Here is a 12,157-nt window from a genome sequence, read left to right on the forward strand (position 1 = left end):
GGACCCTCCTTTTTTCTCCGCCCCAATTGACGGATCATCCCGAAACTTTACATGCACAAACTAGGCAATAAAGAGAAATCTTATGAAAGTTTTGTGATATTCTCAAACATTGCCAAAGTTATTATCAAATCCCCCCAAAAAATTCAATGGAAGCGCTGACCTAACTATTGCTACCCAGTGGCGACCAACACTTTGATACATAGATATATATGTATTTGTAGCCCAAAATATCTCTGCACTTCAATGGACTTTAAAGCTTTCCTACATCACAATATATTCCCAAAACACATTTGCATCACAAACACATTCCTGTTCTATATTACCTTTAAACATAATTGTGTACCATAAAGCATCCCAAAACATTTGTGTGGTACAATGCACCCTAGCTTAATTATGTGCTACATTGTATGCAAACACCTTTCTGTGCCATGATGAAACACAAATATTTTCTGAAGTACTCGACACCACAACCTCTTCTGCACTGCTACCCTTCACATTCCTTTTCTACCTTATATTAAAACGCTTGCCAGATTGCTCATCATCTCTTCGGTAAAGGGGAGAGACTCATGCCAGGGAATTTGTCAAACATACCGTATCTCTATTCTGTTTTAGCTATGAGGCACCCCTCATGTTGAGGACTGCAACCAGGAGACCAGGACTCAGAGTAAAGAAGATTATCTGTTAGTAAACAGGCCGTTCACCAAGATAACTTAAATGTCTACTTTTAATCCAGCAGTATACCTTGTACATACATTACAAAAAACATATCTTTGAAGTAGGCCCTTGCCTTGTCATTCCAGAAAATAAGAAATGCACAAAAGAAAACATTGTTCTCACCTGCTGGGCATCATCCCACTTAGCTTTGTTCTCTGCATCTACCATCTGGCTGACAGCTTGAAAGAACTTCTGTGGAAGAGGAGGAAAGACAGGATGTAAAGGTAAGGTCAATTTAGGCAGACTGACAAAGAGTGTAATGCAGAAAAGGTAATAGAAAATATCAAAAGGTAAGATTGATCAAGATAGATTTAGGGAGAAGTACACGTTAAAAAGCTAGGTAAAGAGCCAAAGACAGAGAAAGGATGCAGAAATGAATATAAACATATAATACACCAGAAGGGATTCCAAAAAGAGGTAAAAGGAAAGAATCATGTGGAATATGTTACATCAGTCCTGGGAAGAAAAGAAATATTTCTGGTTTGTGAACATTTTTTTTTAAACACGTAGGTCTCAATTCACCATAAGCCTTCAAGGTATCTGTTATTAGCTGTTACAAAAGTTTGCATTGTTTGCAATTCAACAGGTCCTACTCACAAATGCATTTCTAGGTACACATAGTATTACTCTTTCAGGTACTATTACACGTCCTTGTGATTTGGTTCCAAAACATCTAAACTGTGAATTAAATGGAAATATTCAGGGAATATTTATACAATGAGTGCAAATAGAGAGTATTGTGCCCTCTTTGCACTTTTACAAATAGAGTTGAACATTTTGGGTGGTATTTCGTCACATACCTATAAATGCTTCTGTGCATCAGCCTCATCAGAATTAACCAAATTAAAGAAAAAAAAACATTGGGCCAGAGGAGGAGACCTTCTTATTGGGTCTTGCAAACCAAAGACCAAACAGTGCAAAGCATACTACGCTGAAATAACAAAGGGTTTTACCCTCTTAGTGGTGATGATGGATTGCTTACTGGTAATCTTCGTTCATCTAATTCTCACTTCCATGTTTCTGTACTTGAGTATTTCAGTGAGAGGCCTCACTTTTCCGGACTGGCATCCTCCTATTCACAACAAGGGGTGGTGAGGGACAGAGTCTCTGAATTAAGCAGAAAGCTCTCACCCAGTCAAGAGATCAGGGCTAGATCCAACACCGTTTTTTAGCTCACTGCACCACCCCCTTTTCTGAATCGTTTTTGGCCACTATAGGTGTGGCAGGGTATACTCAGACATGAGTCCCTTGCTCACTGCACCATCAGGATTCAAGCAAGCCGGGCCGACGACGGCTGAAATGCCAGAAAACGGTCCCCGGAAGCTTGTCTCCTTTCTGGTAAAGAATTGGCTTGGTAGTTTGGTCTGCCCTGTTCCCATGATGCACTGGGCCAGGGACAGACTAATTTGCACATAGCCAGGTTCTGAGCTGGGATGGTGCAGTGAGCTAAATAACGGTGATGGATCAAGCCCTGATCTTTGGACTGGGTAAGAGTGGTCTGCTTAATTCAGACACTCTGTTCATCACCACCCCCTTTTCTGAATCCTCCTATTCAAGCGCTTTCTTTGTTCTACGAAACCCTTACCTTCACGCAGCCACCATTAAGAACTATAAAGTATGCTTGTGTTCTCCTCATTTCCTGTTCATACCAATCCTTCACCCAATCAGGCCATCAATGAAGCGCCATCACCTAAAGTGGTTGTAAAACTTTTCCAATCTCATTGGATGAACAGCCCTTCACTTTGCCTGTAGTCAGCAGATCACTGAAGATCCAAGAAAAAGAATGCAACTTTCTATCATGCTCAGTCGATCGATTGGGAAACTTAGCAAGGAGAACTATCTCTGGGTCTCTATTAAAGACTGAGTCAATGTTTGGAACAAAACCTGGGTCATTAAAAATCTTCAAATATGGAGGGCAACAAAGAAGATGACCAATTTCCTAAGCCTACGCACAGTGGTAATGGTTACTGGGAAAAAAGCATACAGGCAAAATACTCTACTAAACCTTTTTTAATGGTTTGAATTAAAAAGATGACAAAACAAGGGGAGGATCCCAATAAAGAGCAAAGATCAGATAAAGAAAAAAATTTGAATAAACATAAATTAACACTTCTATGGAAGATACCCTACTCCAATGGGACCAAACATTCTTAATTGTTCCCCACAATAAACATAGAGTGAGAACAGATAAACATCTATCACAACCATCCTGCAAAAACTGAAGGATGACCGCAGAGGCACCATAAATAGAAGTCATATGCTTAGGATGGCACCATTTGCAAGAAGAAGAGTCGGGTGATGGTTGTAAAATCTTCATGTTAACAGTCATTTAGAGGCCTAACTGGAGAGCAAGAGGGAAAACGATGCTCCCTCCTCTCAGCTTCTCTACATACAACTTAAGGTGCAGGTAAGATGCAGTGATGAGAGGAGGAAGATGTAGAGAAGAGAGCACTAACAGTAGTATTTATTTCTGGTCCACCATCATTTGAAGAAGATATGGTGATCAGTCTCATTGGCAGGGACACAATCATGTGTTTCTTGTCCTGCTCTGTTTATTGCCAAAAAACAAGTAATGAGATGATTTGGAGGTAAGTTGGATTATAAACCTTCTGGTCACAGACTTAGAAGTGCATTGGTGCCCAAGGCCAATGGATCTTGGAACCATAACAATAACTAAGGTGGGTAATGAAATGATGGTTGGATAGAGAGACGCTATTAGGAACCTGAATCATAGAAAGATATTCTTAAGTACTGGCAAAACCAAGGCAAAATCCAGGGAGGAGAGGAACATCAGACAGTCTGCTTTGATATTGCCTGTCACCTTAATGTGAACTGCACTGGAGGAGAGCGGGTATCGTACAACCCAGAACAGCATGTGATTAACTAGATTCTTCAATTAATAGGAGCCAGTTCCAAACTTACGATTTAAGGATGATTTTGTCACAGTGTTAACTTTGCGAACCACTGAGCTGAACCATGAATCTCCTGACCAGACACTTGAAGAGCTATCATTAAAGCCACCATTTCCCTCTAATTGTCTAATTTCTTAAAATGACTACTGATGCTCAGCCGATCTAGTACCCACTGATGCCACTGATGCCTGATTCCAACCTGTGGGCATGTGCAGAAGATAACTCTAGAACAGGAGGCAAATAGGAGATTCCTGATACCAAGCTGACAGTAGGCAACCATTACTCAAACTGTTTGCAAGTACTCAGTTTATGTAATGGTTATTCCAACATTTCTTGACACTGCAACCAAATGTTGGGTTTATGTAAGGGACTATGGGATCCAAGTGAGGGTATGCCCAGAAAAAAAACAAAATATATGTATATATAGATATATATATCCTGAAACTCTGCGTTTTCGTTCAAGCAGCCTGCTGTTATAGTCTGCCCCAAATAACACAGACACGTACCTGGACTCCAGTGCTATTTTATTTAATAATTAAGGGCGTGCTAGTGGCCATAACGTTTCGGCTCGAAAAGAGCCTTGCTCACATGACAACGTGAAAAAGTAAGAACACACCTTTTAAAGTGACCCATTCAATGCACGTGATACTGCTAGTCACAATAGATATGGAAAAAAGATTCAACCTTTGAAATTAGATCATATGCAAATATTAACCAGCATATCAAACCCAATAAATTTAGTTTATAGGTCTGCATTAATATATACAATTTATATAAAACACCTTAAACTGATCAATGCATTTTGTAATCACTTGTTTAAAATTGTATAATATATGCATTGCAATTCGCTCGATATATTCATGTAAAAACCTGATCACATTATGCAAAGTCACATAATATAAATGTATGTATCGGTAATATAATAAAACCATATACTAGTCGATTTATCCCTGTATACTCATTGCCACAGCATTAAGGTAACCCAAATGTGATCATGATATGGCTGATAAAAAACTTTATCCATGTGCAAATCTTGCATAACAGACCAATAGGCATGGACTCGATTATTTTTTGTAATCATATACCTTCCACATTTCATTAGATACAAGAGACTGATTGAATCATGATGTAAATAAGTTAAAACTAATTGAGACCTTTGTTCAAAATTGCGCAATAAATCCCTATTGTGTCCCATCAAGCCATACAGTAACATTACGGGCTGCAAAACATTGCAGCTGTGCAAAATATTGCAAAAAAGTTCAAAATAAGTGTAAAAAAATCCCTCAAAATGAAGTAAAATCCTAACGGATAAGCAGCAGTAGTCATATCTACATATTACTATATGAGTGGACTGAGCCCAGTCCCACTCAGAATCTTTATGCATTAATCAACTGTTAACATGTTGACAGTTTTCATTGTAGCAAATGGTGATCAGACGAAAAGTCCTATGGTAAGAGAGGCATAAGGTGCAACAGTACAGATATTTTACAGAAATTTCATATGGGACATATCACTAAAATCACTAAGTTCAATTCTGGATAACACAGGGGTATGATGAAATATGATTATTAAAACACTTTAAGACAATAAATAATAGATAAATGATTAAAATGATTAAACAATCATTGTAAAATCACTAAGAAACCATCTACCATTATGTACAAGCAAAAGTGTCAATCTGCCCCGAATGTTAAAAGATGCTAGTGGCTATCCAAGGCTGGTGTGCAAATCTTCCGTGATATTTAATCCACCCGGATGTTTAGAATCTAGACGGAGGATATATTTTGTTTCCAGTCTGCGAAGCATTGCTTCTCTGTTCCCTCCACGTCTACTTGCTGTAACAGCATCAATTACATAAAATGTTAGCCCCTTATTATCACTTTGATGTGCATCTTTAAAGTGCCGGACTACCGGGTAGTTATTATCGTGGTTAGTGATTGCCCTCAGGTGCTGCAGGATGCGTTTGTGCACCGCAAACTTCGTGCTCCCTACAAACCTAAGGGAACATGGACATTGGAGCACATAAATAGCATACTCTGTCTTACAGGTTAGCACCTTGTCTATTTTGTGTTCCTTCTCACTGAACCCATCTTTATAAGTCTTGGTATTCACACCATGTGTACACGATTTGCATACTTTGCATTTGAAAACGCCACTGTTGGTTTGTAACCAAGTGGTCTTTTCCATCACTTCGGGGTTAGATATATATATATATACACACACACACACACATATATCTATATATATATACACACATTAACAAACACACACATATAGATATATATATGACCTGAAAGAAAGAAGCACACCAAAAAGGAGGAATTAACTCCTTCTAATGACTTCCTATTTCTATCAAATTATCAGTCCTAAGGGTGGAAAGTGGTTTCTGGATCAGTAATGACTTGTCCAGAACCACCTCTAGCTTATCTCTACACAATCTGTTGACAGAAAATGAAGCAGCAGTCTTAAAAAGCAGACCTTTTGAGCAGCATCTACATTCTAACCTCCTAAATATAAATGACAGGCTGCAAATATTTGCTCCTGATGACTTGCTGATACTTTTAAATTATCAAAAGTTCCGTCTGACAGGAACTTTGATTGGGTTTCCATCTTAAGTACACACAACAAGGAGGGGGGTTCCATCTGAGCGTTCTTATCCTTCTTGAAGGGAAGTAGCTAGAGATTGGAAATCCTTGACTAAAGTATGATATGCAAATATTACATCTTGGAGATTTTTAAGTCAGCACAGGCTCTAGCTAGAGCAGATTCGACATTCTTATCCACTGGTTCTGAAAAACCTACATTCTTTTTAAGAAATGTTTTCTACCCAAGTACATTTTATAGAATTAGATAAAATGTCAGAGCAGGACAAAAATCCACCTCCATCTTTGCAATAAGCTAAAAACCAATGCTTAAACTGAGCTACTGAAGATCACTCAGGATTATCCAATCAGTTTCTAGAAGATCAAGAGAATGTAGAATTTACTGAAAATGTACAGGACCTGGTATATGAAATTGGCCCTCCATTTGGACCAGATTGTCATCATGTAGCAACTGAAGATTTGATAACAAGTATTATACTACTCCATATACCTTTTCCTTCTGTACATAGCTGCACATATTCTCCTCTTACTCATCATCATGCTCAGTGCAAGGCCATGAAGACCAATGAAGAGGGCGACAAATTACAGTTTGGAAGGAGCAAAAGAACGTCTGTAAAAGGACTCAGACAAAGACCTCACGAAAGTCTGTACCTGTTTCTGTTAAAAGGGAAGGCAATACACCTACACCCTTGAGAAGGTCGCATGTCATAATATCTTCATGTTCTCCTAGGGCCAATTATAAGAAAACAGGAATTACTGGTGAGTAAATCAAGTTTGGATATAAGTACAGATGTGGATGAAGCAGCAGGCCCCTCAAACAGTGAAAATCGTATAGTAACATCAAAAAGGATTTTTTTAACGATTACTGCCTGCTTCGTCAAGAGGACAAGCAGAGAAAGGAGAGACCTTTACGAAAAAAAGGCACAGAGGAAAAGTTTCAGAAGAGGAAGAGCAGGACGCATCACCACATGGTAAAGATAATGCCACACCAAAAGCGTATAGAGAATTATATGACCTTAACGGTAATTAATCTTCCCAAACATATTTTAACCACTGAAGAGAAATTACTGTTAGAACTAAGATTGACTTTCTGCCCTACCATGGAGTTCAACTACACACAAACTTGCATACACCTGTTCTGATTTGTTAGAAAGATACAATTATTGAAGATGCACAAAATATCTCCTAGAAAATGTAGGGTCTCCCTCAACTGAAAAAGTCCTTGATGATTTCTCTGTAGGAGATGTTGTTTATTCATGGGCATTGGAATCCTTACTAGCAGAAGGTGATTTACAATCTGAAGTTGATATCGACATAAAAGAAACTCTCACCAATAAGGGCATTGACATTAATACACTGGGTGAGAGTGGATTCAAACCCAAATCAAAAAAGATTCCCAATACCCCTCACGAAAACATTGATGTGTTTCACGAGTTAATGTTGGAGAAAATCATTGCCCATAGTAAACCTACAGATAACAGGGAACTTAATCTGTCTGCGCCACAGGGGAAGCCCTTAGATTGCTAAAATCAGATGAATCCATTATCATCGAACCCTCAGACGGGGAGGGGGGTAATGTTGTGTTAATGGAGATAAGTGCATGTATGAGAAGAAAGCACACAGGCAGTTGAATCTGGTGGCCTGTTATGAGATAATTTCCCTGAGTATTTATAGGACATCAATCACCAGATACCATAATTTCTTTGCTTAATGGAGAAATAAGGGTGTCTTGAATTGGGAGGAATATTCTTTTTACGTAATTACCACCCCTAAACACCTTGATTCTACGTTTTGCCCAAAGACCACAAGAGTTTGGAGATTCCGCCGGAAGGACCGGTTGTCTTTTCCAATGATGAAACTCTTGGAAAACACAGTCATATGCATCAACCATTTCTATTTTCCAGCAGTTTTAGCTTTGCCCTTTTATTGCAGGTACAGCACTGATTTCCAAACTAAACTATACAGGACCTTTATTGGGAGGATAATACCATTATGATTACCACTCGTTCTGCACCTGTATTGATCAAGAATTTGGTACCAGAGCCTGTGAACATTTATTTTAAAGTAGCCCTCTCAATTTTTATGAACACAATAAAATGTTGACATCTATGATTAGATATTGTTTACAGAAGAATATCTTCTTATTTGAAGAAATCTACTATAGATAACTAACTGGTATGGCCATGGGCATGTGTTTCACCCCTAGCTTTGCTAATTTGGTGAAGGGCAGATCGGGTGGCTTGTTCAGATTCCAATGATGAGTTCCGTAAGCATGTACTTATTTAGACCAGATGCAGTGATGACTTGTTTATAGTTTGGCACAGCCCTGAGGTAAAAGCACAAAGCTTTATTGACACACTAAATTACAATCCATATAACTCGAAGTTCACAACCCAGATATGTAAGGACAACATTGAGTTTTTGGATATCACGTTAATAGTGAAAGAAGGTACATTACATATATATTCATAGAGGAAGGAAACTATAGGGAATAGTGTTCTATACTATAGGAGTCATCATCCTAAAATCGTATTCACAGCATCCCATAAGGGGAAATGCTGTAAGGCATATGAATATGTAATATTGAGAGGGAATTTGAAAAGGAAAAGGCACTGATAGTGAACAGATATAGGGAAAAGGGGTACTCTAGAAAAACCCTAAGTATTGCAGATCAAAAAGTTGTTCTGGTTGCCAGAAATAAGTTACTGTTCCCTAATGAAAGAAAAACATGTATATAATGTACACATCCTTTCACCTTTAATAAGAAATCCAACAGAATCAGATCTAGCATAGCCAAACACTGGAGTATACTAAAGAAGGATACTGTAATTGGACCAGATCTGAGTAATAAACCTTTATTTTACAAACAGAAATCAGAGATTCCTAGGGGTTAGTCTAATCCAAAGCTATTACTGTAACAACAATACAGAGGGGTGGGGGGAGTTGAATGGGCACGATTAAAGTCTTCCGTAACTGTGGTCTCTGTGAAGCATGCAAATTCACTTTTAACAATATGGAATATACTTTACCAAGAGGAAAGAAGCCAGATATTGGTCAGTTTTTGACATATACCTCAATAAAAGGTGTCTATATTCTCATATGGCTGTGTGAACTCAAATATAAAAGGAGCACCATTTTTCAACAAAAGAAATGCTTGTTTGTACTAGAATGTTGATGCCGATTATTCAGTGGCCAGACATTTTGATCAAATACATCAAAGGGACATGTCTAAACTGTCTTTCTTTGGAAATGACTGAATACAAAGAGGCCCTAGAACAGTAAATCAGACCTAAGCATTAAGACAATTAGAATCACATGAATTTCATGGTACAGAGCAAACACCCTACTGGTTTAAACAAAGATGAGGTACTGGAGGTGAATATAGGATGAAAATCTTATGTAACTAGGTCTCTCGATTGCTATTTTGTCCACATTTGGGATATGGAATTGTTCTGGTGAGAGAGGAATCATGTTGTTATCCCTATTTTTGTCATATTCGTGTATATTTTGTATCAATATGTATGCCCCCTTTTTGCTTGTGTTTTGCCAAAATGGATCTCTGTCACTTGTCATACAGCTTATACTTTCTCTTCTCAGTAAAAACTATGCGCTTGTTGGACAAAATAAAAGTCAGTATTGTGCAAGATATATTCCATGCACACCATCACAATATGTTGGCCTTAGTCCAGCTAGCTCACAGTGCACCATCTGTACCCAAAACTTGACCAGGTAACAAATGACTTGTGCAACCTCAGAACATGACAACCCTGACTACCTAAGGAAATTGTGGTAAGAGATCTAGAACCTTTTTGTTTGGCTACTCATGCATACCCAAAGAGATACACAATAAATTTAATGTGAACATGCATAATTGTGGTGTTCTTGCTCGATCCAAATGTGACCACATGACACCCATTCCTTGGACATGAGGAGACTAAAAAACTTTCCACAAACTATGCTAAAATGTAAGGTAAAATATCTAGTTTAAACCTAAAATCTTAAAAAGCATTGTGTCTGTTGTACTTGGCTCGTGTTGGCTAAAGTTCCCTAAACCTTTTGCCTTCCCCCCAAAAGCCTTTTTTTTGGCATGGTGTTGCCAACTTAGTTGCTTTGGGCACTTTCCAACTGCTGATCAGTGTCAAAGTGCAAGTGCTCCTTGTAAGTCTAATGGTAATTGGTTGTCCATAATTGGCCTGTTTGTCTTACTAGTAAAGTCCCTAGTAAAGTGCACTATGTGTGCCAGGGCTGGTAATACAAATGCTACTAGTGGGCCTGCAGCAGTAAATGTGCCACCCACATAAGTAGCCCTTAAAAGAGATCTCAGGCCTAACACTGCAGTGTCTGCATGCAGTTTGTTAAACTGCCTTGTTGTCCTGACAAGTGCACCCACTTACCAGGCCTTACCCTTCCCTTTTTATACACATCAGACACCCCTATGGTAGGCCCAAGGTACCCCCCTGGGCAGGGTTTAGCAGTGTATGTGAGAGGTAGGACATGTACTAAGGTGTGTACCATGTCCTGACAGTGAAATACTCTCCATTTCATTTTTCACTGTTGCCAGGCCATCCTGCCCATAGGACAGAAGGAGGGAGGCTGTGTAATATGTCTCCAGCCTATCTTCCCATGGGTTTAAGATGAAGAGGTGAAGTTTAGCGTGCTTGAACTCACAATGTAATAACACATCTTTTTGTGAAGGTGGTTTTTGAATTGTGTGTTTAGAAACCATGCTTTTAGAAGTGGCTTTTTGTTTGATCTAACAATTCAGTGTGTCTCTGCCTGGTTCTGGATTGACTGTCTGGATTTTAATGTGATAGGCTCTGGGGAATGTCTTGACCCAGGGGAGGAGTAGGTGAGACAGCCATGAATGACCTTCATCTGGAGTGCAGGGGGAGGAGTAGCCCCTGGAGGTGAAGAGGCCTGGGCTGCTGTCATAAAACAATGGCTCGATCTCCTGCTGATTGACTGAGGACCCGGACACCAACTATCAAAGGAAGAAGGTGTCACTGGTAGGGAGACACCCAGAACTGGCTTGGACAGGGGTCAGTGCCCCCTGAACACAAAGACTTCAAAGACATTTAGGGGTATAACAATGAGACCTGAAACCCCTGAACTTTAGACTGATCACGACTGAAAAGGATTTAAACTACTTTGCGGTCAAGAGGAACCTCTGCCAAGGAAGATGAGCTGAAGAGACTGAAGAGAAGGACTGACCCTTGCTGTGTGTCCTGGGGTTGCCCTGTAGTTTGCTGATTTAACTAAGGAGAGGCTAAGGGACTTTGCCGTGTGCTGTGTACCCCTGCTTGAAAGGACTTTGCCATGTGCTGTTTCCCGAAGTAATGTGTCTCCAAGGGCCCGAGGAGAGCTGGCTCCCTGTTGTGGAAACTCAGGAACATAAAAGTTTCCAAGTGTGTCTCAGCGACGCTGTGTGCGTGTGCTTCGTGCAGCCTGAGACCTTCGTAAGGCCTGCCCCGTGATCGTGTGCACCCGGAGTCCAAGTGAGTCTCAGCGACGCTGTGTGCGGTGCACAGACATAATATCCTTTCCAAAATATCGATTGGACATAATATCGAGTTTTAAATATTGATTGGACAAAATATCGACAGGACAGAATATAGATATCAAAAATATTGTTATTAACGTAAGTGATGTAATATCGATTGTTAAAAATATAGAGAGTTAAAATATCGAAGGATATAATATAGATTGTTAAAAATATCGATTTTTTAATAATATCTAATTTTTTATAGTGTTTTTTATGTTATAATATGTGTGAAAAGTGTGTATTTATGTTTTAATTAATTGTAATTAATTAATTTTGTTTTTATAATGTTTGCGTAATTAAATTATTTAGCGGGTTGTGGGTTTATAGGGGAATAGGGTGGGAAGTAATTTAATTATAATTAATTAAATATGTAAATTTATTTATTG

The 12,157-nt window shown here is 39.0% G+C and overlaps 1 protein-coding gene across 6 annotated transcripts in view; it reads right to left on the bottom strand.

Annotated features, from left to right (window-relative positions):
• Positions 1 to 12,157, bottom strand: part of ADGRB2 (adhesion G protein-coupled receptor B2) — a 1,127,991-nt gene that overhangs the window by 355,766 nt on the left and 760,068 nt on the right. For all 6 annotated transcript variants that reach the window (XM_086955647.1, XM_086955646.1, XM_086955645.1 and 3 more), the window contains one exon: positions 838 to 906. In XM_086955647.1, the coding sequence (XP_086811773.1) occupies positions 838 to 906 (69 nt within the window). The remainder of the gene's footprint in view (positions 1 to 837; positions 907 to 12,157) is intronic.

This window comes from Lissotriton vulgaris, chromosome 2_1, assembly GCF_964263255.1.
Source record: "Lissotriton vulgaris chromosome 2_1, aLisVul1.2, whole genome shotgun sequence".
NCBI classification, from domain to species: domain Eukaryota; kingdom Metazoa; phylum Chordata; class Amphibia; order Caudata; family Salamandridae; genus Lissotriton; species Lissotriton vulgaris.